This window comes from Eriocheir sinensis, chromosome 53 (assembly GCF_024679095.1).
Source record: "Eriocheir sinensis breed Jianghai 21 chromosome 53, ASM2467909v1, whole genome shotgun sequence".
Lineage (NCBI taxonomy): Eukaryota > Metazoa > Arthropoda > Malacostraca > Decapoda > Varunidae > Eriocheir > Eriocheir sinensis.
The window spans coordinates 3196486-3222044 of NC_066561.1; the positions used below are offsets into that span (position 1 = coordinate 3196486).

The 25559-nt window shown below is 41.3% G+C and overlaps 1 protein-coding gene and 8 non-coding genes across 9 annotated transcripts; all 9 read right to left on the minus strand.

The window, feature by feature from the left end:
- Window positions 1-395: 395 nt before the first annotated feature.
- Window positions 396-514, minus strand: LOC126983399 (5S ribosomal RNA). The gene has a single exon (XR_007735868.1). It is a non-coding gene; the product is annotated as a 5S ribosomal RNA (ribosomal RNA).
- Window positions 515-1172: 658 nt separating this feature from the next.
- On the minus strand, window positions 1173-1291 carry LOC126983400 (5S ribosomal RNA). Its single transcript, XR_007735869.1, has one exon. It is a non-coding gene; the product is annotated as a 5S ribosomal RNA (ribosomal RNA).
- Window positions 1292-1943: 652 nt separating this feature from the next.
- On the minus strand, window positions 1944-2062 carry LOC126983401 (5S ribosomal RNA). Its single transcript, XR_007735870.1, has one exon. It is a non-coding gene; the product is annotated as a 5S ribosomal RNA (ribosomal RNA).
- A 645-nt stretch (window positions 2063-2707) lies between these two features.
- On the minus strand, window positions 2708-2826 carry LOC126983402 (5S ribosomal RNA). The gene has a single exon (XR_007735871.1). It is a non-coding gene; the product is annotated as a 5S ribosomal RNA (ribosomal RNA).
- A 603-nt stretch (window positions 2827-3429) lies between these two features.
- On the minus strand, window positions 3430-3548 carry LOC126983403 (5S ribosomal RNA). The gene has a single exon (XR_007735872.1). It is a non-coding gene; the product is annotated as a 5S ribosomal RNA (ribosomal RNA).
- Window positions 3549-4201: 653 nt separating this feature from the next.
- LOC126983405 (5S ribosomal RNA) lies at window positions 4202-4320 on the minus strand. The gene has a single exon (XR_007735874.1). It is a non-coding gene; the product is annotated as a 5S ribosomal RNA (ribosomal RNA).
- Window positions 4321-4977: 657 nt separating this feature from the next.
- Window positions 4978-5096, minus strand: LOC126983406 (5S ribosomal RNA). Its single transcript, XR_007735875.1, has one exon. It is a non-coding gene; the product is annotated as a 5S ribosomal RNA (ribosomal RNA).
- A 653-nt stretch (window positions 5097-5749) lies between these two features.
- Window positions 5750-5868, minus strand: LOC126983407 (5S ribosomal RNA). Its single transcript, XR_007735876.1, has one exon. It is a non-coding gene; the product is annotated as a 5S ribosomal RNA (ribosomal RNA).
- Window positions 5869-9364: 3496 nt separating this feature from the next.
- LOC126983191 (GTPase Era, mitochondrial-like) lies at window positions 9365-24640 on the minus strand. The gene is made up of 7 exons (XM_050835762.1): window positions 24215-24640; window positions 21029-21210; window positions 20479-20603; window positions 16336-16510; window positions 14456-14968; window positions 12428-12557; window positions 9365-11256 (listed from the first exon to the last, which is right to left on the minus strand). Exons 1-7 carry the CDS (start codon window positions 24309-24311, stop codon window positions 11063-11065), a joined length of 1416 nt encoding a protein of 471 aa, XP_050691719.1. The 5' UTR covers window positions 24312-24640; the 3' UTR covers window positions 9365-11062.
- Window positions 24641-25559: the final 919 nt, after the last annotated feature.

The following is a 25559-nucleotide window of genomic DNA, read 5'->3' on the forward strand; positions in this document are numbered from 1 at the left end:
CACATGCCAGCGCTGGGACCCCGGTGAAGTAAAAATAAATTAATTAATTAATAAATAAATAAAGTTACGTAACCACCGTCAAAATTTTGCACGGAAAACGAAATGCTTAATGAAAAGAAATGGTGAAAAACGAAAGTCCAAAACCTAAATAAAACGAAAAGAGGGATGCAAAGCGAAAGGCTAAGACCTTGATGAAAAGAAAAGAGGAATGCAAAGGAAAGGCTAAAACCTAATTAAAGGAAAAGAAAAGAAGAGGGGTGCAAAACGAAAGGCTAAAAATTATACGGAAAAAAAAAAAATAGATAACATAACGAAAGGCCGAAAGCTATATGAAAAGAAAAGAGTCACCAGGACCGCAAAGTGAAAAGTTAAGAGAAATCAAATAAAAAGAGGGATGCCAACAGCATCTGGTGTTCCCAGGCGGTCACCCATCCAAGTACTATCCAGACCCAACGTCGCTTAACTTCGCTGATCGGACGAGAAGCGGTGTTTTCAACGTGGTGTGGCCGTTGACGAGAGAGATGAACTGGCTTTCATCTTTGAGGCAGGTAACACAGGTAAACACATGCCAGCGCTTGGACCGGGCGAAGTAGTGAAGGTTTGTTAAGTTGGTCCTGATGTTTGAGCCAGGTGACACAGGTAAACGCCAGCGCTTGGACTGGGTGAAATAGTGGAGGTTTGTTAAGTTGCTCCTTATGTTTGAGCCAGGTAACACAGGTAAACACATGCCAGCGCTGGGACCCCGGTGAAGTATAAATAAATTAATTAATTAATAAATAAATAAAGTTACGTAACCACCGTCAAAATTTTCTAAAACGAAAGGCTCAGCTAAATGGAAAAAAAAAAGAAAAAAAAAAAAAAAGGCACGGAAAACGAAATGCTTAATGAAAAGAAATGGTGAAAAACGAAAGTCCAAAACCTAAATAAAACGAAAAGAGGGATGCAAAGCGAAAGGCTAAGACCTGGATGAAAAGAAAAGAGGAATGCAAAGGAAAGGCTAAAACCTAATTAAAGGAAAAGAAAAGAAGAGGGGTGCAAAACGAAAGGCTAAAAATTATACGGAAAAGAAAAAAAATAGATAACATAACGAAAGGCCGAAAGCTATATGAAAAGAAAAGAGTCACCAGGACCGCAAAGTGAAAAAGTTAAGAGAAATCAAATAAAAAGAGGGATGCCAACAGCATCTGGTGTTCCCAGGCGGTCACCCATCCAAGTACTATCCAGACCCAACGTCGCTTAACTTCGCTGATCGGACGAGAAGCGGTGTTTTCAACGTGGTGTGGCCGTTGACGAGAGATGAACTGGCTTTCATCTTTGAGGCAGGTAACACAGGTAAACACATGCCAGCGCTTGGACCGGGCGAAGTAGTGAAGGTTTGTTAAGTTGGTCCTGATGTTTGAGCCAGGTGACACAGGTAAACGCCAGCGCTTGGACTGGGTGAAGTAGTGGAGGTTTGTTAAGTTGCTCCTTATGTTTGAGCCAGGTAACACAGGTAAACACATGCCAGCGCTGGGACCCCGGTGAAGTATAAATAAATTAATTAATTAATAAATAAATAAAGTTACGTAACCACCGTCAAAATTTTCTAAAACGAAAGGCTCAGCTAAATGGAAAAAAAAAAAAAAAAAAAAAAGGCACGGAAAACGAAATGCTTAATGAAAAGAAATGGTGAAAAACGAAAGTCCAAAACCTAAATAAAACGAAAAGAGGGATGCAAAGCGAAAGGCTAAGACCTGGATGAAAAGAAAAGAGGAATGCAAAGGAAAGGCTAAAACCTAATTAAAGGAAAAGAAAAGAAGAGGGGTGCAAAACGAAAGGCTAAAAATTATACGGAAAAGAAAAAAAATAGATAACATAACGAAAGGCCGAAAGCTATATGAAAAGAAAAGAGTCACCAGGACCGCAAAGTGAAAAAGTTAAGAGAAATCAAATAAAAAGAGGGATGCCAACAGCATCTGGTGTTCCCAGGCGGTCACCCATCCAAGTACTATCCAGACCCAACGTCGCTTAACTTCGCTGATCGGACGAGAAGCGGTGTTTTCAACGTGGTGTGGCCGTTGACGAGAGAGATGAACTGGCTTTCATCTTTGAGGCAGGTAACACAGGTAAACACATGCCAGCGCTTGGACCGGGCGAAGTAGTGAAGGTTTGTTAAGTTGGTCCTGATGTTTGAGCCAGGTGACACAGGTAAACGCCAGCGCTTGGACTGGGTGAAGTAGTGGAGGTTTGTTAAGTTGCTCCTTATGTTTGAGCCAGGTAACACAGGTAAACACATGCCAGCGCTGGGACCCCGGTGAAGTATAAATAAATTAATTAATTAATAAATAAATAAAGTTACGTAACCACCGTCAAAATTTTCTAAAACGAAAGGCTCAGCTAAATGGAAAGAAAAAAGTATGGGACGGAAAACGAAATGCTTAATGAAAAGAAATGGTGAAAAACGAAAGTCCAAAACCTAAATAAAACGAAAAGAGGGATGCAAAGCGAAAGGCTAAGACCTGGATGAAAAGAAAAGAGGAATGCAAAGGAAAGGCTAAAACCTAATTAAAGGAAAAGAAAAGAAGAGGGGTGCAAAACGAAAGGCTAAAAATTAAACGGAAAAGAAAAAAAATAGATAACATAACGAAAGGCCGAAAGCTATATGAAAAGAAAAGAGTCACCAGGACCGCAAAGTGAAAAGTTAAGAGAAATCAAATAAAAAGAGGGATGCCAACAGCATCTGGTGTTCCCAGGCGGTCACCCATCCAAGTACTATCCAGACCCAACGTCGCTTAACTTCGCTGATCGGACGAGAAGCGGTGTTTTCAACGTGGTGTGGCCGTTGACGAGAGAGATGAACTGGCTTTCATCTTTGAGGCAGGTAACACAGGTAAACACATGCCAGCGCTTGGACCGGGCGAAGTAGTGAAGGTTTGTTAAGTTGGTCCTGATGTTTGAGCCAGGTGACACAGGTAAACGCCAGCGCTTGGACTGGGTGAAGTAGTGGAGGTTTGTTAAGTTGCTCCTTATGTTTGAGCCAGGTAACACAGGTAAACACATGCCAGCGCTGGGACCCCGGTGAAGTATAAATAAATTAATTAATTAATAAATAAATAAAGTTACGTAACCACCGTCAAAATTTTGCACGGAAAACGAAATGCTTAATGAAAAGAAATGGTGAAAAACGAAAGTCCAAAACCTAAATAAAACGAAAAGAGGGATGCAAAGCGAAAGGCTAAGACCTGGATGAAAAGAAAAGAGGAATGCAAAGGAAAGGCTAAAACCTAATTAAAGGAAAAGAAAAGAAGAGGGGTGCAAAACGAAAGGCTAAAAATTATACGGAAAAAAAAAAAATAGATAACATAACGAAAGGCCGAAAGCTATATGAAAAGAAAAGAGTCACCAGGACCGCAAAGTGAAAAGTTAAGAGAAATCAAATAAAAAGAGGGATGCCAACAGCATCTGGTGTTCCCAGGCGGTCACCCATCCAAGTACTATCCAGACCCAACGTCGCTTAACTTCGCTGATCGGACGAGAAGCGGTGTTTTCAACGTGGTGTGGCCGTTGACGAGAGATGAACTGGCTTTCATCTTTGAGGCAGGTAACACAGGTAAACACATGCCAGCGCTGGGACCGGGGGAAGTAGTGAAGGTTTGTTGTTGGTCCTGATGTTTGAGCCAGGTGACACAGGTAAACGCCAGCGCTTGGACTGGGTGAAGTAGTGGAGGTTTGTTGTTGCTCCTTATGTTTGAGCCAGGTAACACAGGTAAACACATGCCAGCGCTGGGACCCCGGTGAAGTATAAATAAATTAATTAATTAATAAATAAATAAAGTTACGTAACCACCGTCAAAATTTTCTAAAACGAAAGGCTCAGCTAAATGAAATGAAAAAAAAAAAAAAAAAAAAAAAAGGCACGGAAAAAGAAATGATTAATTAAAAGAAATGGTGAAAAACCAAAGTCAAAAACCTAAATAAAACGAAAAGAGGGATGCAAAGCGAAAGGCTAAGACCTGGATGAAAAGAAAAGAGGAATGCAAAGGAAAGGCTAAAACCTAATTAAAGGAAAAGAAAAGAAGAGGGGTGCAAAACGAAAGGCTAAAAATTATACGGAAAAGAAAAAAAATAGATAACATAACGAAAGGCCGAAAGCTATATGAAAAGAAAAGAGTCACCAGGACCGCAAAGTGAAAAGTTAAGAGAAATCAAATAAAAAGAGGGATGCCAACAGCATCTGGTGTTCCCAGGCGGTCACCCATCCAAGTACTATCCAGACCCAACGTCGCTTAACTTCGCTGATCGGACGAGAAGCGGTGTTTTCAACGTGGTGTGGCCGTTGACGAGAGAGATGAACTGGCTTTCATCTTTGAGGCAGGTAACACAGGTAAACACATGCCAGCGCTTGGACCGGGCGAAGTAGTGAAGGTTTGTTAAGTTGGTCCTGATGTTTGAGCCAGGTGACACAGGTAAACGCCAGCGCTTGGACTGGGTGAAATAGTGGAGGTTTGTTAAGTTGCTCCTTATGTTTGAGCCAGGTAACACAGGTAAACACATGCCAGCGCTGGAACCCCGGTGAAGTATAAATAAATTAATTAATTAATAAATAAATAAAGTTACGTAACCACCGTCAAAATTTTCTAAAACGAAAGGCTCAGCTAAATGGAAAAAAAAAAGAAAAAAAAAAAAAAAGGCACGGAAAACGAAATGCTTAATGAAAAGAAATGGTGAAAAACGAAAGTCCAAAACCTAAATAAAACGAAAAGAGGGATGCAAAGCGAAAGGCTAAGACCTGGATGAAAAGAAAAGAGGAATGCAAAGGAAAGGCTAAAACCTAATTAAAGGAAAAGAAAAGAAGAGGGGTGCAAAACGAAAGGCTAAAAATTATACGGAAAAGAAAAAAAATAGATAACATAACGAAAGGCCGAAAGCTATATGAAAAGAAAAGAGTCACCAGGACCGCAAAGTGAAAAGTTAAGAGAAATCAAATAAAAAGAGGGATGCCAACAGCATCTGGTGTTCCCAGGCGGTCACCCATCCAAGTACTATCCAGACCCAACGTCGCTTAACTTCGCTGATCGGACGAGAAGCGGTGTTTTCAACGTGGTGTGGCCGTTGACGAGAGATGAACTGGCTTTCATCTTTGAGGCAGGTAACACAGGTAAACACATGCCAGCGCTTGGACCGGGCGAAGTAGTGAAGGTTTGTTAAGTTGGTCCTGATGTTTGAGCCAGGTGACACAGGTAAACGCCAGCGCTTGGACTGGGTGAAGTAGTGGAGGTTTGTTAAGTTGCTCCTTATGTTTGAGCCAGGTAACACAGGTAAACACATGCCAGCGCTGGGACCCCGGTGAAGTATAAATAAATTAATTAATTAATAAATAAATAAAGTTACGTAACCACCGTCAAAATTTTCTAAAACGAAAGGCTCAGCTAAATGGAAAAAAAAAAAAAAAAAAAAAAAGGCACGGAAAACGAAATGCTTAATGAAAAGAAATGGTGAAAAACGAAAGTCCAAAACCTAAATAAAACGAAAAGAGGGATGCAAAGCGAAAGGCTAAGACCTGGATGAAAAGAAAAGAGGAATGCAAAGGAAAGGCTAAAACCTAATTAAAGGAAAAGAAAAGAAGAGGGGTGCAAAACGAAAGGCTAAAAATTATACGGAAAAGAAAAAAAATAGATAACATAACGAAAGGCCGAAAGCTATATGAAAAGAAAAGAGTCACCAGGACCGCAAAGTGAAAAAGTTAAGAGAAATCAAATAAAAAGAGGGATGCCAACAGCATCTGGTGTTCCCAGGCGGTCACCCATCCAAGTACTATCCAGACCCAACGTCGCTTAACTTCGCTGATCGGACGAGAAGCGGTGTTTTCAACGTGGTGTGGCCGTTGACGAGAGAGATGAACTGGCTTTCATCTTTGAGGCAGGTAACACAGGTAAACACATGCCAGCGCTTGGACCGGGCGAAGTAGTGAAGGTTTGTTAAGTTGGTCCTGATGTTTGAGCCAGGTGACACAGGTAAACGCCAGCGCTTGGACTGGGTGAAGTAGTGGAGGTTTGTTAAGTTGCTCCTTATGTTTGAGCCAGGTAACACAGGTAAACACATGCCAGCGCTGGGACCCCGGTGAAGTATAAATAAATTAATTAATTAGTAAATAAATAAAGTTACGTAACCAGCGGCAAAATTTTCTAAAACGAAAGGCTCAGCTAAAAAAAAAAAAAAAAAAAAAATTAATTAGTAAATAAATAAAGTTACGTAACCAGCGAAAGGCTCAGCTAAAAAAAAAATTAATTAGTAAATAAATAAAGTTACGTAACCAGCGAAAGGCTCAGCTAAAAAAAAAAAAAAAAAAAAAAAAAAAAGGCACGGAAAACGAAATGCTTAATGAAAAGAAATGGTGGAAAACGAAAGTCCAAAAGCTAAATAAAACGAAAAGAGGGATGCAAAGCGAGTCTGACTTGAGTAAACAAATGCCGAGGCGAATGAAAGCCGTCACGGCGCGGCATATGTTCGGAGACGATTTTGACCCTATGTATATTTTTACCTCGGGACGTACCACACACCATCAGAAGCAGAAAAGCATGCAGAGTCAGGATCTGGGCTTATAAAAGTGATGCGACGAAAACCAGCTGAGTACTAAGGAGTTGAAGGGAAATAAGTGCAAGTACATGTTTACTCCATCTTTCACTTAACTCTGATTTTCGTATGTGTAATTTTACATTATTGTTACAAATTTATGCTAGTGTGATGCAGAATTTTCTCAGGAAGATGATGGTGGTCTTACTTTTTCGTAAAAATGAATGTTGGGGTCAGGAAACAGGGTGGGAGTGAGGTGTGTGAAGTTGTCGGTTTGGGCAGACAACGAGGATGGGGCGTGGCCAAGCGTGAAGGCTATAGGAGTTGCCAACGAGTTATTTCCTCCCGCCTGTATGACGATACCTTCTCTATACTTGCCTTGGATCCAAAGGCTTGCTGGTCTATGGAAATAAGCCGCCTGTACCATCAAGATCAAGAGCGGAATGGCTCCCGCCGCTACTAGCCGCACAATAAACAACAGACGTTTGGGGCACGTTTGAGCTTGTGGCTTGGCTCCAGGAAGGTTTATGGTATTGGAAATACTTGTAACAAGTAAGTACTGAGGTTATATCATATAAAAGGCTGAATTAAATGATTACTTAAGTTAACCTCATAATGTAATGACAACAAACAAATCCACGTCCCTATCGGTCGAGCCAATACGGTGACCGTCCAAGCTCACTTGAGCCTGGACGTTGCTGCCACAATACAACATTCGTCTTGGAAGACGCACAAGTATTTTTCATGGTATTTTTTAGGAAAAAAAGTGCGTCTTGTAAACCGTAAAATACGGTAAATGTAATAGAAAATAGCCAAGTGTTTGTGAGTGCCGGTACTGACACATTCACACAGCTTAACCTGGTAGCAGTCACGGGCCAAATTTGTGGCTTTACTGCGTACCAGCGATGGGCCAAATTTTTGGCTTGACGTAAACCCCAAAAATAGAAGATGCATTAACTGATCACAAATGCATTGATATATATATATATATATATATATATATATATATATATATATATATATATATATATATATATATATATATATATATATATATATATATATATATATATATATATATATATATATATATATATATATATATATATATATATATATATATATAATGATTTGCACGAGTGATAATTTTTTCTCAAATTCACTTAGAGGAACCTTTAATCCCTTGCCCGTGGATTTCCTACAAGAAGACATCATCAAGCTACAGGAATGGAACAAAAAGTGTCTGCTACAATTCAGTGAAGAAAAATGTAAAGTCATGCACCTTGGGAGGGGATATCTAGCATAAAAATACCACATGGGAAACACTCCACAATCCACCACAGAGGCATAAAAAACTTGGGAGTATATGTTACCAGGCTACCAGTGAAAGCCAAATCCGTGCCAATCACAGCGGATGGGTTAAGAAACATGATCCCCGCAGCTACCGGGTTAAGGGGGTCAAGGGGGGTGAAGTCCCCTTGTTAGGTAGGTTAGGTTGTTAGGTTTAGTTAGTTTAAATTTATTTGGCACTCATTGTAGGGCGGTGGAAATACGCAGCGCATGACGGGACAGGGCAGCGGCGGGGGTGGTCCACTACACGGGCCAGTGTTGTGAAAAATACCTCCTCGCAGAAGTAAGTTGCTCACCACACATGAGCAATGAGGGAATATATAGCAGGAAAAAACATTAATTTGCCTGGTTTTGCTCTAGTTTGTCCACTTCTGATCTTTGTGAGCAGTGAGTGAAATATAGAAACAGTAAGCAAGTTGAACCTCTCTCTGTGAGCTATTTTATGGCTGCGGTGGCACACAGCGGCGGGTGTACAACAGGCATTGAAAAGTCAATCAGTTAATGATTTGTGACTGAAACAGTTATCAGATTATTTCATAACACTGAAACCTACCAAAAAAAGTTTTGTCTGCCAGTCAGAGACTGGCGCACTTGTAAAATTTTACCAATACCCGTGACAATACGATACCCCCGCAGGGCCCCACTGCCAACCCTGGCAGCCTCAGTGCCTCACAGTCCGTCTCCAAGTGTGCTGTGCAGTTATAAAGACAACGTGCAGACACCATACATAATAAAAACTACATACCTACGTTAATTAGCTTCATCGGTATTATTAAACGTAATTTTGAATTTTCACCGCTTATAATGGACTTCCGGCATTAACAGACTAAGTTCCCCCCCCAATTAGTCCATTACATAGAGGGTTTACTATATAGTTGATTTGTAGTGAATTTTGCAAAAAACAATTCATACAACTAAAATGAAAGTGGCTAGTTTGACTACAAAATACTATCACATGAGAAGTGCAGGCATACTCACAGTATTGTTAGCATCCTTAACTATCTCTCAGGCACCTTCCCTACTGATGCTGCAGGGCATATCCTCCATGCACTAATACTAGAACCAAAGAGAACATACCTTATGGAATGCATAAATAAACAATATTGGAATAATTCGTTGAATATGTACATGAAGTGTATACATTGCCTTTCTCAACACCCACCCTTCATGCATCAGTCAGTGGTGGGCACTCAGTAACTTGACCCAGACTTCGATAACGATACTTCGATAACATTTTTCAATCACAGCGACTTCGATAACGATTACTCGATAACTTTCAATAACCAAATCAGTGACTTCGATAACGCGATAACGATAATGATAAATAGCAGTTTCTACGAACACAATAAAAAACTTTAAACAATGCTCATTTTTACTTATAAATAATATTATAACCCATTCTTTCATAAAATATCATTATTACTTAGTTGTTTACCCAAAAAAGGAAGTCTTAAACAGTAAAAAACTTGTATTTTTTAATATTGTAATATATACGAAACAAACAAAAAACTATACACAAACTAGGCAAAGACATCTTCTGCCTCCTCCTCGGGGATCTCAAACTCTCCCGCCACACCCCCGCTCCAGCCAACCATGCACAAGCCTCAAGACCACTCACTCTACTCTCCCACCATCTCTGTTGTTGATTCCCACTCTCTAATTCTCGTCATCTAAAGTCCTATTTACGTGGATTTTTATGTCACCAAGAGTCAGAGCATTAGTGACAATGTGGGTAAACCCACTCTACATCCTCGGAAGAGGTTAAAACAGCCCGAGAAGTGGAAGAAATCAGTGGCAAAGAAAAGACGTGGGTCAAGAGTATGTAAGTCCATACACCAAAAAGACAATGACTCGCCAGGAAGTGAGAAGCTCTTGTTCCTGCCCCTTGAAATGTTTTGAATACGTAGGAATGGAAAACATCAGACAGATTTTCAGCAATTACTGGGCAATGCGAGACCACAATGCTCAACTCCGTTTTATAGTTGGACGTGTAACAACTCAAGAGGTCAAGAGAAGGAAAGTGAAAGTTTAACGGAAAAGTTATCAAAAAAAGTATCGTTATCAATTGGCCAAAACGGGGACTTCAATAACGTGACCTCAATAACGATACTCGATAATGGCAAATTTGAAAAACATTACTGTCGCTAACGATTTTGATAATCATTATCGATAAAAGTTATCGAAGCGCCCACCACTGGCATCAGTATATTTGAAAACAAAAAACAAGAACATGAATCACAGATTCCTACATGCATGAGTATCTTGTGACATGCAACAGACATGCAGCAGGCTGGGTAAACTCCATGCAGCAGAGGTGTCGGTTGTTTTTAAAGTTAGGGTGCAGTTCACTGTTTGGTATTCTATCTGCATGCTTTCTTAAGAATTTACATATGGCTTCCTATCTTTAAGTCCTCATAAAAAGAAGTGAACATTTACTTTGAATATAAGCTTAAAAATCTATTATTGTTTTCCTATGTTCACTGCCTGCTACCAGACATTAAGATTGAAGTCCATTTTAAGCCATAGCAGCAGGATCAACCTTCTTAACCTGTGTACAATATCTTTCTCCCAGTAAGGGGCCTTATACACATATATAACCTTTGGATATCCAAAAGGGCCCAATCATAGTTTCTGAAAATAACCTTATTATTATACATTCAGAAACTTAATATGGGGTAAATAAAAAATCTTGTATTTGCATCTGTTAGATATTTTTTTCTATGAAAGAGGACTTCTGGTATTTACAGGATATTTAATGCAACCTTCTCAAAGTCTGCTTAAATAATGTACAGTTGGACATGCCTACTTGTGGGTATAGTAACATTCCTTCCTGTAGTCACTCTCCTTCTGAGTGAAGCAAGTACAGACTGTTTGCTAACATAAACCACCTCCCCATAATGCAGCAGACACACACACACCATTTGTTGCCTTCAGAGGTGTGTGTCTGCCATGTGGGAAACCCAATGTACAAATGAATAATGGAAGCTGAGAAGACTACTACTATCACATTCCTGAAGGCCACATAAATGAAATGATGAATGAAAAATATACTATAAAACAATTAAAAACAAAATGAAATAGTGAAAGGAAAGAAATATATTAGGACGACAACATGATTAGCTAGTTGTACAATTTTTACAGTAGAACTCACTAATTACCTTCAGGATAATTTCTTTTTGAGGTTACGTTCATAAACAATATTAAGGCGCAGTTTCACTTCAGTTCTGAAGGTATTGCGGAGGTCCTGTTCTGCCTGTTTGGATATCTTGGAGACTGTGTCCCCTCCACCCCCCAGCAGCAGACGAACAAGGCCTTTCCTGCCACACTTCACCTTCACCATGATGTTCAAAAGGTCTGGAGGAACAAGTAAAATTAGTCTTCATTACCCAATGCCACACAAGCCAAATACTTTGTCAGGATTATTTACTGCAGTTTATCCTAACAGGTTGTAGACACATTTGAGTTTCTTGGATGACTTTAGACTTGCTTGACAAACTCTTCATCTTGGCTTCTCAGAACTTTGGTGTGTAGCCCCTAGCTATAGCATACCAATAACCCCTCTTGTATTTACTGGCTGCCAGAGCTACTTGTTTGTTTCTTGGGTGTTTTCAGACACCTTTGTCTCACTGTTTTTCATTAATTGAGACACTTGGAAAAACTGACCACCTATCCTAGCATCCCCAATTTACTGGCTGTGCCACTGCATGCCTTCCATTTTCAAACGCACCGCAGAACACCTTGATGCACCACCACCTGCCACCACACTACTACCAGTGACTGAGGCGGTGTTGGATATAGAAATGCGTCCTGTCAGTGTTGGGTTGGGTGGAGAGGGAGCATTCTGAACCAGGTATCCCAATAGCTTGGCTCACCACAATACAATATGATAGGTCAACTGGGCTAATTCCCCTCAACACCTTATTATTCATAAATTTAAAAATCTACACAAACCTTTGAAAAAATCCTTCAATAATCTATGATACTCAAACATATACAACCTGTCAGGATTACCTTCAAGTAAATATAACCCTTGTGACCTTCCTACACATTCTAAATATACTACTAGGATAATCAGGTAAAAAAGAAAAAAATATACTTTTAGCATCATCTTTAATTTACTTTTATATTAATGGTAGTTCTAGCTCAGCAAATGGAAAAGCTACAACTAGAATATAGTACTTAGCATAGAATTATAATTATTCAAAAACAAAAAAGATGAAATTGTAGGTGCTAATGTGATACAGAGGTAGGTAGTTCAGTGTTCTGATGCAGAATTTAACATAAAGACAAATCTGAGTGTTAGTACTCATAAGATTTATGAAATGTAGAAAAAAATGCTCAAGATGGTACAAGATGGTGATGAAAACAAGGATCAAATGCTTTCATATCATGGCTGTTCAGTTAATGGAGACAACAGGAATAAGAATAGATATGAGAAGCCTCAACTCCCACAAACTGATGGAAGGAGAGATTTCACCTCTTCATTACTATAACTTTGGGCATTTTGTATCCTGCCTAAACTCACCTGACTCTGTGAGCTCCCAGTGCTCAATGGAGAAGTTGAGAGTGTAAGGAATCTCCTGATGGAAGTAGTCCAGAAACTTCTCCCTCACTGTCATTACGGCAATGTCCTCAGGGTTTTGATCTGTCACCACCTGAGGCAAAGACAAGACAAGAGTAGAGGCAAGGTGCAGCAAAGATGTGATGAGAGAAGAGGTATGGTGAAGCAAAGATGTGATGACAGTAGAGGCAAGGTGTGGCAAAGATGTGATGAGAGTAGAGGTAAGGTGCGGCAAAGATGTGATGAGAGTAGAGGTGAGGTGCGGCAAAGATGTGATGAGAGTAGAGGCAAGGTGCGGCAAAGATGTGATGAGAGTAGAGGCAAGGTGGGGCAAAGATGTGATGAGAGTAGAGGCAAGGTGCAGCAAAGATGTGATGAGAGTAGAGGCAAGGTGCGGCAAAGATGTGATGAGAGTAGAGGTGAGGTGCGGCAGAGATGTGATGAGAGTAGAGGCAAGGTGCGGCAGAGATGTGATGAGAGTAGAGGCAAGGTGCGGCAGAGATGTGATGAGAGTAGAGGCAAGGTGAGGCAGAGATGTGATGAGAGTAGAGGCAAGGTGAGGCAGAGATGTGATGAGAGTAGAGGCAAGGTGCAGCAGAGATGAGATGAGAGTTGAAGATGAATACAAAAGACTAAAGTTATGGTGAATGGACATGTTTAAATCAGGCATATAATCACCCAACAGGTCAGATTAGATGTAGTCCCGGGATATGCCTTTTCAACGGCTCCCGGATTTTCTTTTCACTCAGTGTCAATGTTCTCACACTTTAACTCTTATTTTCTATTTCAATATTCACTTGACATCTAGTTGTTGTTTTTTTCACTGGTTTTGCACTTGTGGTTTAACCTTCTAAACTCTGGAAATGGTTAATGAATCAAAATACTTAGGATAACTGCTATAAACAAATCTCTTGCTCAGATTAAAAATAAAAAGACGTGTAAAATGGGGCTGGAGTGCTTCCGGAAAACAATATGATATCAGAGAGCCTCGCTTTCAGGTGTCTTAAAACTAAATCAAAGCATTCATTCCTTCATGACAAGTGGATCAGACACATGAACATTGATCAAGTCTCTGGAGAAGATATTGAAAAGTGCCCAAAGTGGAATTGAAAGATCAGTGTTAGGAGTCACTAAAATAGATTTAAACTGCAAATAGATAGGACACACAAAAGGAAACATATCAAGGGCAATAGAAACCAAAAAATAGCAATGGTTTGGATATATATGTACGAGAGAGGACAAGAGATAGACAAGAAGAGTGGAAAGTTTCGTTTAGTTGGCGCAACATCTGTGGTCATATGCTGGAGAGAGACAGAAGGGGAAGGAATTATAGGAAATGGGGACATCCCAGGAGACGGGACACAACCCACAATTAATACCTGGTATCCATTCACTGCTGAGTGGACAGGGGTGTAGGGTATCAGAAAAGCCGCCCAAATTTTTCCACTCCGCCCAGAAATCGAACCCGGGCTCTCTCGGTGACAAGAAGAGTGACAAACATGGAATTAACTGGTATAAAAAGAGCTAAAGGAAGACTGTTCAGCAGATGATGTGATGAAATCAAGAAGTATTTGGAAGAATTACACTGAGACTGGAAACTATAGGCACAAAACAGGAAGGAATGGAAATGTTTGGGAGGGGCTTATGTCCTGCAGAGGAATGATACAGGCTTATGCTGCTGCTGATGATAATAATAATGATAATTGGAAGTATACCTCTTATCATACAACCTTTAACCTGGTAGCAGCGACGGGACAAATTTGTGGCTTTACCGTGTAGCAGAGACAGGCTAAATTTGTGCCAAAATAGATGCTACATAATCTGATCACAAATGCTTTGATATATATTATGAAATGGTTTGTGTAAGGGGTGATTTTTTCTCATTTATCTCGCTTTGAGGGACCATTAAGAAACATGATCCCTGCTGCTACCAGGTTAAAATACACTAATAAATAAAAAATGCACATGACTGATACATAAGTGAGTCTGTACCTGAGAACTGAAGATCCATGGCCGAGGCTGTGCACATGCCAGCAGGAAGTCCCTCAGGTCGTCCACACCTGACCCATGCTTGGCCGACAACATGAACACCTCCTCAAACAGCGGCCAAGACTTGCGGTGCTCCACAAAGACCTTCACTTGCTGTTCTGTGAGGTGCACCTTCCCTGAGAACACGTCACTCTCCTTGACGTGGCTGATGTCATACATTGAGTTCAGCAGGCTGCCTTCTCTCCCCTCGACTTTTGATGAGCTGGTGCTGGTTTCAATGTTTCCACTCTCTGAGCTGCTGTTGATGTCTACATCCCCTTCAACACAAGGTTGTGATTCTGTTTGTGTCTTTGAGGCTGTAAGTTCCTCCTGCATTAAAGATTCTTTGATCATTTTATTTTTGTTTAGCTTAAAAGACTGTCTCTTTTGGGGGGAGAATCTTTGGCCACCAATAACGCCTTCGGTGAGCAACTGTGTGATTTCGAGCAGCTTTACTTTGGACTTCAACAAATCCACCTGTGAAGATGAAGTGCAATCAACTACCACATCCAAGCATCCACCCAAATAAATCATACATCTACAAAGAACACACAAACAAACTTGGCTAGCCACAAAATCAACACGTGAAAACAATAATGAATGTTTTGCTTTTACAATATTATGGGACAAGATAAATTAAAACAAACATGGATAGGAAAGTCATTACCCTTCCTCTGTGTTGCCAGTTTATTTTCTATCGCAAAGGACTATGAAAAGGGAAAGAGAGAAAAACATGCTGCACTTATATGGAAAACAGGAAGTTGCTGATGGGTAAATTATATGCAAATCTACTGTTGAGGATGACAACTGAAAGGATGGTGGAATGTAACGATAACTCAAAATACATATATCTATATGGAGAGGGCATTTCAAATCTGTTTTAACCCGGTAGCAGCAATGGGCCAAATTTGTGGCTTTACCGTGTAGCAGCAATGGGCCAAATTTGTGCCATGATATAAACCCCACCAAATAGATGATACATAATCTGATCACAAATGCTTTGACGTATATTATGAAATGGTTTGTGTGAGGGGTGATTTTTTCTCATTTTTCTCGCTTGGAGGGACCGTTAAGAAACATGATCCCCGCTGCTACCGGGTTAAATGAAAGTGTGAGTGGAGGAACATAAGTGACCAGCTTGGAGGTAAATACTATCAATGTAGGGAAGCCATAACTACAGAGAAGAGTAAGGTAGAGGTAGCAATAAAGAAGTTGAAAGTAAAAAAGGCTCATGGCATTTATGGAATAACAGCACAGACATAAATATGAGATGTAGTTGTGATATGTAACCTGGCACTGAAGTAGGATGGTATGCCAGACGACTGTAGAAAACCCATCATTGTGCAGCTGTACAAAGGAAAATGGAGTCACAGTGATTGTAGCAGCTATAGCTTACTCAGAGTGCCAGGAAAGATGTATGGAAGAATTTTAACCCCTTGACTGCGGATATCCTACAAGAAGACATCATCAAGCTATAGGAATGGAACAAAAAGTGGCTGATACTATTCAGTGAAGAAAAATGTAAAGTCATGCACTTTGGGAGGGGATATCCAGCACACCAATACCACATGGGAAACACTCCACTATCCACCACAGAGGCAGAGAAAGACCTGGGAATATGTTACCAGGCTACCAGTGAAAGCCAAATCCGTGCCATCGCAGAGGACAGGTTAAAGGAGAGGATGGTGAAAAAAACTGATAGCAATGTAGGTGAAAATCAAGGAGAATTCACTTTACATAAATGTGGGTGAGGTTTGGGATGAATAGTGGACTGGAGTGATGACAACATACTATACATGTACTATACTAAAACCCTAACACTCCCTCCGTGGTTTTCACTTTACCTTATTGAGGACGAGCACCGAGGGGATGGTGGGGTGAAGGGCAAGGAGGCGCAGCAGGCGGGTGTGAAGGGTGCTCTGGGTGAACTGGCAGGAGGTATCATGCACCACTGCCAGGAGGTCAGCATCCTGGAGGGACATCTCAGGCTCTGTCAGGAGGGTTCGCTGAAGACCGTGCCTGAAGAAGGGAATGGGTACAGAAAGGGTGAGGTGCTTAATTAACATAACAGTGTGAGATGAGAGAGTACTGTGTGAAGGCATCTCTGTATATTCTGCCATGTGACCTGTGTGTGTGTGTGTGTGTGTGTGTGTGCGCGCGCATGTGTGTGTGTGTGACAAAAGAGAAAAAGCTGCTCGCTGTCTGTCCTCATATCCTCCTCTCCAACAACTTTTCCTTAAAATCATGAATGTTTCTTGTATAAACCACCTCCTCCTCCAGTTTATTCCATAGCTGTGATGTGTGTGTGTGTGTGTGTGTAGCAACGCAGGTGGGTCGGTGCCCTCACCGTGCTGCTCAAGGCCCAGGTGCAGCACACATCACACCTCGCGGCTCTCTGAGTACCGTGGAGCTCAGAGCGAGCTAAGGGAGCGGTAGCGTCTAGCGATCTACTCTTCAAAGTCCTGAGGATTCATGCGCTGGTGTCAGCGGGCCTTCACTTGTGCCACAGCAACACTGGAACGCCTTCACGGCCGAGGTGGACGCCTCGGCCCTGAGCGTGTATATATCGTTACTGAATATATTGTATACATGTAGGGTGTTTTGAAATACGTGCCCTCAAGGAATCGGTCATCTTTAGCTCCTGAAAAACCACACCCTACTAGTATTTTATACCTGTGTCCTTGTTTAAATATATATATATATATATATATATATATATATATATATATATATATATATATATATATATATATATATATATATATATATATATATATATATATATATATATATATATATATATATATATATATATATATATATATATATATATATATATATATATATATATATATATATATATATATATATATATATATATATATATATATATATAATCCTCCCGTTACTCATATAAACCTTTCCCACACTCTTATAAAAACTTCCTATACAGGAGGTCCTCGGGTTACGACTGTCTCGACCTACGACGTTTCGTCGTTACGACTCGGTTCCAATAAATGATTCTATAGTTCTTGTTTCGACTTCCGACATTTGCTTCATATCACAAATATGTAAATACGGAAGGGGAAAGGGAGGAGGAGAGGGACAGAGTGAGTGATAAAAAATTCAGATAGACGATGTAAGACACGAGAACAAGGAAAAGGAGTGGAGGAAGCAGGGAGAGATGGAGAGGATGAAAACAAGAAGAAAGAAAAAGGGTGTGGGGAGGGAGGGGCAGTAGGGAGAGTCAGGTCAGGTCCTGAGGGAGTCACATGACCTGACTCTCACTTCTGTCCCTCCCTCCCCACACGCTTCCCATTTCCCCTTCTGTAATAATAATAATAATAATAATAATAATAATAATAATAATAATAATAATAATAATCGGTTTATTAATACACGTTACAAATACAATGTTGAAGTACAATAAAAAGGGGAAAAGTACAATATGAAAGAGGTATCGGGGGTCTGTGGTTAACACTGGCAAAGTTGTGATGAAAATGTTTAGGGCGGGGGGAGGAGGAGGTGCGGTGGTGGAATGCAGTGCGGTTGTGCGGTAGTCTTCCAGGTGGGTTTTTTTTATAGGCCCCAGGTCAACCTCCGGTCAGAAAGGGTCAGGTCGCGGCTGATGGAGGGCAGGGTGCAGGTAGAGGCGGTTTCGACCGTCACTCAGCTTACGTGTGTGTGTGTGTGTGTGTGTGTGTGTGTGTGTGTGTGTGAGTGAGTGTGTGTGTTCATATAATCTAATGGGGAAGGAGAAAGGGAGGAAGAAAGTGAGAGATAAGGCTAAAGATAAGAGGGTGTGAGAAAGGAGGAAACAAGGGAAGTGAGTGGAGGAAATGGGGCGGGAAAAGAAGAGAGAGAGGGAGGGAGGGTCAGGTAAAGGTGAGGAAAAAGGGAGAGAGAAAAGGTGTGAGTGGAAGGGAAAGAAATTAAAGGAGAAAACTGGGAGGGAGGGGAAAGGGAAAGAAGAAAGAAATGAGAAGGAAGGAGAAAAATACGGGGACGGAGAGGGATAAGAAAGAAAGGAAGTGTGGGAGGAGTGAACCAGGGAAAAACCTAACGGCGCAATAGGCCGCGACGGAAAAAAAAAAAAAATAGGTGGGTGACGTAGGTGCTTATTTAGGTGTTCCTCTCAACTTCCTACTTACGTCGAAAATCGGGTTCGGAACTCTGTCTAAGTCGAGGACCCCCTGTACTCTTAAACACTTTATAAACCGAAAAATCCGCGATACGATACAATTTAAAAATCCGCAATATAGCGAGACCGCGATATGGCGAGAGAGAGAGAGAGAGAGAGAGAGAGAGAGAGAGAGAGAGAGAGGTCAGCCACTAGCCAGAAGAGTTGAGACGTCGCGAGGTCAGGTCACGCTCGGGTTTGCTCCGTGGTTTGAGGCAGTAATCCAGCTATTCCACCACCGGACCCTGTTTCACCACACGTGGGCATGAAGCCTGCTGCTCCCCGTGTGTTGTGCAGCGTACGGGTAGTGTCCGTGTGTTTTAACAATCTTTGAAAGTTTGACCTGCTGCCGCGCCACCCTTGTCACGCTGTACGGAGTGGACTGTTTGTGCTACTACAAGAACGAATACTAACGACCAAGAAAATAATATCCGGGTCCTCGGGTGTTTTCTAGTAACTAACGCGTGTCGGGCAGCCATCTTGTGTGTATGCGTGGGTGGAAAATTACAATACGTTAGTTTTCATTGCAAGGCATACCACGAAACACGCTGACCTCACCCACCCACCCACAGCTGTGCATCCCGCGGGACCGAGAAGTGACCCGCCACAACAGGCTGCCTTCACCCCCCGCCCTACACACGCATTCCAGGAGGGATTAACGACATCCGCATCCTGTCCTGACCTGACCTCCTACGTTCACCAACCCACATCATCATGGCCACCCCCGCCCCCACTGAGGCTTCCCGTCGCCATCAGAAAATTGCCAGGGTGGGACAGTCAGGCTATTCTCGGACAAGATATTGTTGTGTGTGCAGTTACCCAGTCAGGAAGAAATATTTTCAAGCTTGCAGTCAGCCAGACTGCCCAAATGTGGCCTGCAAAAACTGCCACTCTACGGGCCCCTTTTGCTGCTCACGCACCGAGGAGTTGAGGCGAGCTCGGAACATACTTCATCCCGTCACTTACGTGGCCGTTAATGGCCCCTCACCCACCACGTCCCCAGCCTCACTACCCGACCATCACTCCCAGCAGCCCAGGATCCCGGAAGCGAACGACAATGCCATCAGAGAAGAGCTTCTCTCTAAACCCATTGAAAGCCTAGTGGACATTATTCTCAAACAGAAGAAGGAGCTGCGCCTCCTCAATGCCCTTCTGAGCGAGGAGGCCCTGCAGAAGCATAGAGCAACGCTGGTTGCGGTTATAAACGCCATTGACGACCTCGCTTCGGTTGAAGAGAAATATTCCCCCTCTCACCCCCACCACAAGCCAGCAGCGCCCTACCCAATAAAATAGACTGACATGAGGTGTGCTCCTCCCACCCAAGGTAGCGGGGCCCTGGAGAGAATCAGTGAGGCCCAAAATCCTGAGGAGAGTGACGCATGACCCACCCTATGAGGATGCCCACGCCAGTATCGACACCGCCAATACACCCCTTACCCCAGTCCCCAAGCCCGAACCAACACACCCAGGCCGCTCATTTCCCTCCCCCATCTGCCCCCCCCCCCAACCCCTAACCACATTCGCAGGAGCACTGAACTACCCACTTCCCTTGGACACAAAACAACGCAGACGACGGCTTCAGCCACCTGGGCCTCAGGGCTCGCCATCCTTCTGTGAGAGGTGCCGTCAGCGGGCCACACAGTAATACCAGCACCCACCAACGTGCCTTCACCGCGGACGTGTGGTGGAACAACCTCAATGCTGTGTGGAAGTAATACGTCTGTCCACTTAATATAAATAACACACACATGCGGGGGCACACAATCCATACACAACCTCTGAGATGCAACATATGTGCCTTCCTTACTTGGTGACTTCCTGAGGCGTGACAAGCCCGGGAGTGTCAAGGAAGACCAGCTGGGTGGAGCCGGCATTGAAGACTGCTCGGGCATTACACTGCGTGGTGTGTACTTTCCTGGAAGAACTGCAAACCTGTGACAAGGGAGAGGACACAGGACCATCACCTGATATGTGGGAATGTACTTGTTTGAAGGTTGTTTGTATGGATAAGTTTCATTCTGCACTTAATGGTGAATCAACAGACTTTCTAGCTTGATGTAAATGTTTTTGTGCAATAAGGAAGCTTGCTATAATGCTTGTTTTGTAGGTGGTGGCATGTTCTGTAGCTACAATTAACAGCTATTTTACATTTTTTTGAGGGGGGGGGGTAATTTACATATTCTTGTGGACCTTAGATGTTGGTCACGATTCTTCCAGATAGGCATATGGTTGATATACTCCAGCTTAACATTTGCAAGATATTTTGGTTGATCTTTGGTAAAGTGTACAATGAAACTTTCCTGTTTCTTTCACTTTGATAATGAACAAATAATGGTAAAATACACGGATAACTTTACCCTCCAGCCCATAAGCTTGTTGATCAATGTGCTCTTGCCACTGTTGGGCACACCCACAATGGCCACTTTGAGGAGGTGAGAGTTGGGAGGGGACACCACCTTACTACTCAGCAAGGTATTCATCTCCTCTATGGTCCTGGGCACCTCCTGTCTGTATATATTCTCCCACACTTCATCATTTCCTGCAGGTGTATCAGTTGTGGTGAGAAAAGGCAGTAATATTAATAAATGTCTTTCTTTACAATGCATTAGAAGTGTATGACAGCTATTTCATATAGCCTACCATCAATTTATTAGCTAAAAACATCTATAATAGGGGAGGGCAGTGATTATTTGGACAGTTGGATGGTGCAGACATCACACTTATTGTAAAACATATGGGACTAAATGCTGTAAGATTTTGTGTGAACATGCAAAACTCTGTTGCCTTGGACCATGTGGGTCCAGAGCCCCCAGAGCTGTACTTTTCGATGCAGGTCAGATTTTTTTCTTTTTCACCTTTGAAATATTCTTAGGGTGTATTGTAATCTATCACTTCATGAATACAGCAAGAAGAGGATTGTTCATTATGGTGAAGTAGTGATGTATGGCAAAGAAATTACCGTATAACATGAATACTTTGCTCGTGCTGAAGTGGTGTAACCAGGCATATTTTTTTTTCATATTTGCAATGATTCAGACAGTTGATTTTCCATGATTTTCATTATGTCAGTTTAAACAACATATATGATGGAACATTTATACGGAGGTTAATTTGGTTAATTTATATTCAGATAGTGCATGTGAAAGAGAGAAGAAGGAAATGTTCCTATATTTTATAGTTATTTATTTTAATTTTACCTTTTTTACTATTTTCTCTATAAATGTAACAAGGGTATTTTTGTACTTACACAAATGTCTAAGAATTGATAATGTAATTCAAATTTTATGTATGAGTAGCTCTTTTACTGAAATATTTGAGACATCATAAATCTTTTCACAAACATTCCCTGATGCATTATATTTCTGTGTAATACTTACTACTAGCTCCATCTCACTCGGAATGTCTTGAGTAAATGAGTTAATCTTAAAGACGAAATGCACTGCAAAAAGTTACTGACTGCTTATCTGTTACTTTATCTACTGATTTAATTTTTTTTACAATTAATGATTTCTATTATACTTAGGGGACATAATGCATGGCCCCTAATTATAATAGTAAAATAATCTAAACTATCAGACACTGACACTCCTAATGCCACCACATCAGTAAGCTAGTGCAGAGATGCTGCACATTTCCCTTCTAAGATTTTAACATTTATGTATGCTTTCACAGTTCTGTCATGATGTGTGAGTTCTATTGTTCCAAGTGAGATGAAGCTAGTATGGTAGTAAGAATTATCCATTTCCGAAATGTTTATCAATGAGTTTAACATGATGTTAACATGTATTTTTTAGCTTATGTATTTCTGCAAAATTTTGATCCACCTAGTGTTAGCATTTTCTAATTCTTTAATAAATATATTTCTGGCCAAGTTATTTGTTTTCTTTCAGTAGATACTTAGTAAATAATAATTTTATTTTCATATCTCTAGCATAGTGAGATGGGGCTCTAGTATCTCCCCTTAGAACACTGCTGACTACATAGCCTGGGAGTTGTACAATTGCTCTATATAGCTGATGAGTTTTTATTTCTTTGTAATTTAGATTTTTTCTTCAGTGAAGTCTAAAATTTCAGATGAAGAGTATTGGTGAGACCGCCATTCCCTTCCAGTAAGTTTTTTTTCTGATAAGTAATCTATTGCAGCACCTTGCTATCACAATGTATGATCTATTAGCTGATTCATTAGCTTCAGTTATTCTGTGTTTTAAAGTCCTTGAAACGGTTCTTACTGTTTCTTAAGTATGCTATGGATTGTACCTGAATGTTCTCAATAATGGTTTCTTGCTCCTTTTTATTTAACCCTTTCCATCCGTGACGCAGACGTCGGCGTCACAGTATGGAAAGGGTCAAGAGGAAATGGGAGAGGATTAAACCTCTCAATCCTCCTCTAAATTCCTCTTAATCCTCTTCCAATTCCTCTTAAGAGGTTTAAAAGAGGAAATGGAAGAGGATTAAGAGATTTAGATGAGGACTAACTGTGATGCCGTCGGACACCGATGTCAGCGTCGCCGGAGTGAAGGGGTTAATATAAGTATATGATGTATTTTTTTCTTTATTTATTACCAGTCTATTCCTTTCAGCTATTTTTTTCTCTATATATTTGATACATTTTATTGCTTCCTCTGTTGAATGAGATAACAATAACCTGTCATCTTCATAATATAAAATTGGTATATATGTTAAAACATTCATTTTATAGCCTGTATTTATAAATTCCAATCTAGTAATTATCTCATGTCAGAATTGCATGCCAATAAGTGCTACATTTAATGAGGAGGCGGTGGGCACGTGGTCAGTGTGAGGGCGTGGTGAGTCTGAGGACTGAGGTTTGAGTTCCACTGATGCACGCTGACAATTTTCAACTGTTGCCAAGAAACAGAAGATTACCCACACACTGGCCAGATCTTCAATCAACCCTAACTTCAGCGACTTCGTTCAAGTGGAGCATCGGGTGGCAGCATGGGCCAAACAAGAGTCATACATCACAGCAGCCACTATAAATAAAATTCACCTATGCCACTAACAGACTAGGGTCATTCAAGAGACTCCCCAAGAAAGCCTTCTGACCATATAGGCAGCACCTAAAAGATAGAAAAAATAAATAAAACATTGCATCCCAACTAAACTGAGAAACATGAGACAGGTGTTTCCTGACACCTTCAAGAAAAATTTGGATGCATGGTTGGCTGCAATACCAGACCAACCACCAACACCAGGATACCCCAGCTCCAACTACTACAGACTTACTGATTGGAGCAAAAAAGAAAAGGAGCTACCCTGTTACAGTAAAGCCCCAGATCAGCTGTGTCACTAACCGACGGCATTCAATCCAACCCCCCCCCCCCCCCAGGTGTTGCATACCCCCTCAAAGTGGACATACTGTATGAATGTGTAAAATGAATTGGATGTTGGTACAAGCAAGGAATATCCACTGGACAGAAATAGATAAAGAGAGGACAAGACAAGGCTGACTATAACCCTGCACATAACAACTGGTAAACACACACACAAACAAAAATACCAAACGGTGAGGCATGACGCACCCTTTGCATGTGAGGTCAGCGCAGGGGCGGTGGACAACAGGGCACGGCGGCCACACAGCACCTCGGAGGCCCCGCGGAGAATGAACCGTCGTATCATCCTTCAGAGATTCACATAACTATCATCTCCGACTCCTCACGCATCCTCATTCCCCTTCTAAAACAGAGGCGAAGGGAGGAAGCAGCGGGCAGCCCCTCAACCCTTACCCGGCTGCCTCTTAGCTCTCTTGAAGTGGATAGTAAGGGGAAGCAACAAGTCTCCTGAACACACTGAGGGCGTCAATTAGCTCAGTGTGAGGATATGGGCTTCACTTTACTGGGAGACACTGTTTGATAATGGCACTTTGTATAATTCTAGAAGACTTGGCTGGCACGCGTTTCTTCTGCACAAACCAAAACATTCACCCAGTTACTCAGATTTTCCAACGGGTATTCATTTAAGATTTTCCACTGGTATTCATTTCAGATTTTTCACTGGATTCATATCAGATTTTCTACAAGTAGGTATTTATTTCACTTAGGCCTATTCAGATTTTCCAACGGGACCAGTGTTCATTAATTGATGATTGATTGATATTTTATTGTTTATTTCAATCAGTCATTATTTTCCTTAACCATTTGCAATTTTATCAACTTGTTTTTGCTCTTCTTCCCTTTTTATAGTGTTTCGCTGTACACTCAATCAAGTATTACTCTTTCAAGAGGAGTGTTTACCATGGAGGTATGCCGAGACGCCTTTCCTCCCGAAATTGACTTATCTTTTGACCACTCCTCTGAACTCTTTTTTTTTTATATATGGGTAGTGTTTAGCGGACTTTTTTCTCGTTGCTACTTTTTTTTTTTTTGGTCTTGAGCTGCTTCCTTTCCTGTAAAAATAAATAGATAAATAAATAGAGGTTTCGGCGACTCGATCACCTCACACTCGAAATATTGACAAACAGCAAAGCATATATATACAGTGCACAGAGTTTTTCCCTGAGAACAGTATAGATGCCTTGGGTGAGCCTTGCAGTGGTGGATGAGTACAACAATCATGTATTAGACTATAAGAGCTTTCGGCACCTCATCTCACCCCCTTGAAATATTGACAAACAAACGTCAAATCATAAATATATACAATGCACAGAGTTTTCCCTGAGAACAGTGGATGCCTTGGGTGAGCCTTGAAGTGGTGAATGAGTGTTTTGCTGAGAAGCATTACAGTTTAATTGCACTCAATCACGTATTAGACTATTGGAGCTTTCGGCAACTCATCTCACCACCTTGAAATATTGACAAACAAACGTCAAATCATAACTATATACAATGCACAGAGTTTTTCCCTGAGAACAGTGGATGCCTTGAGTGA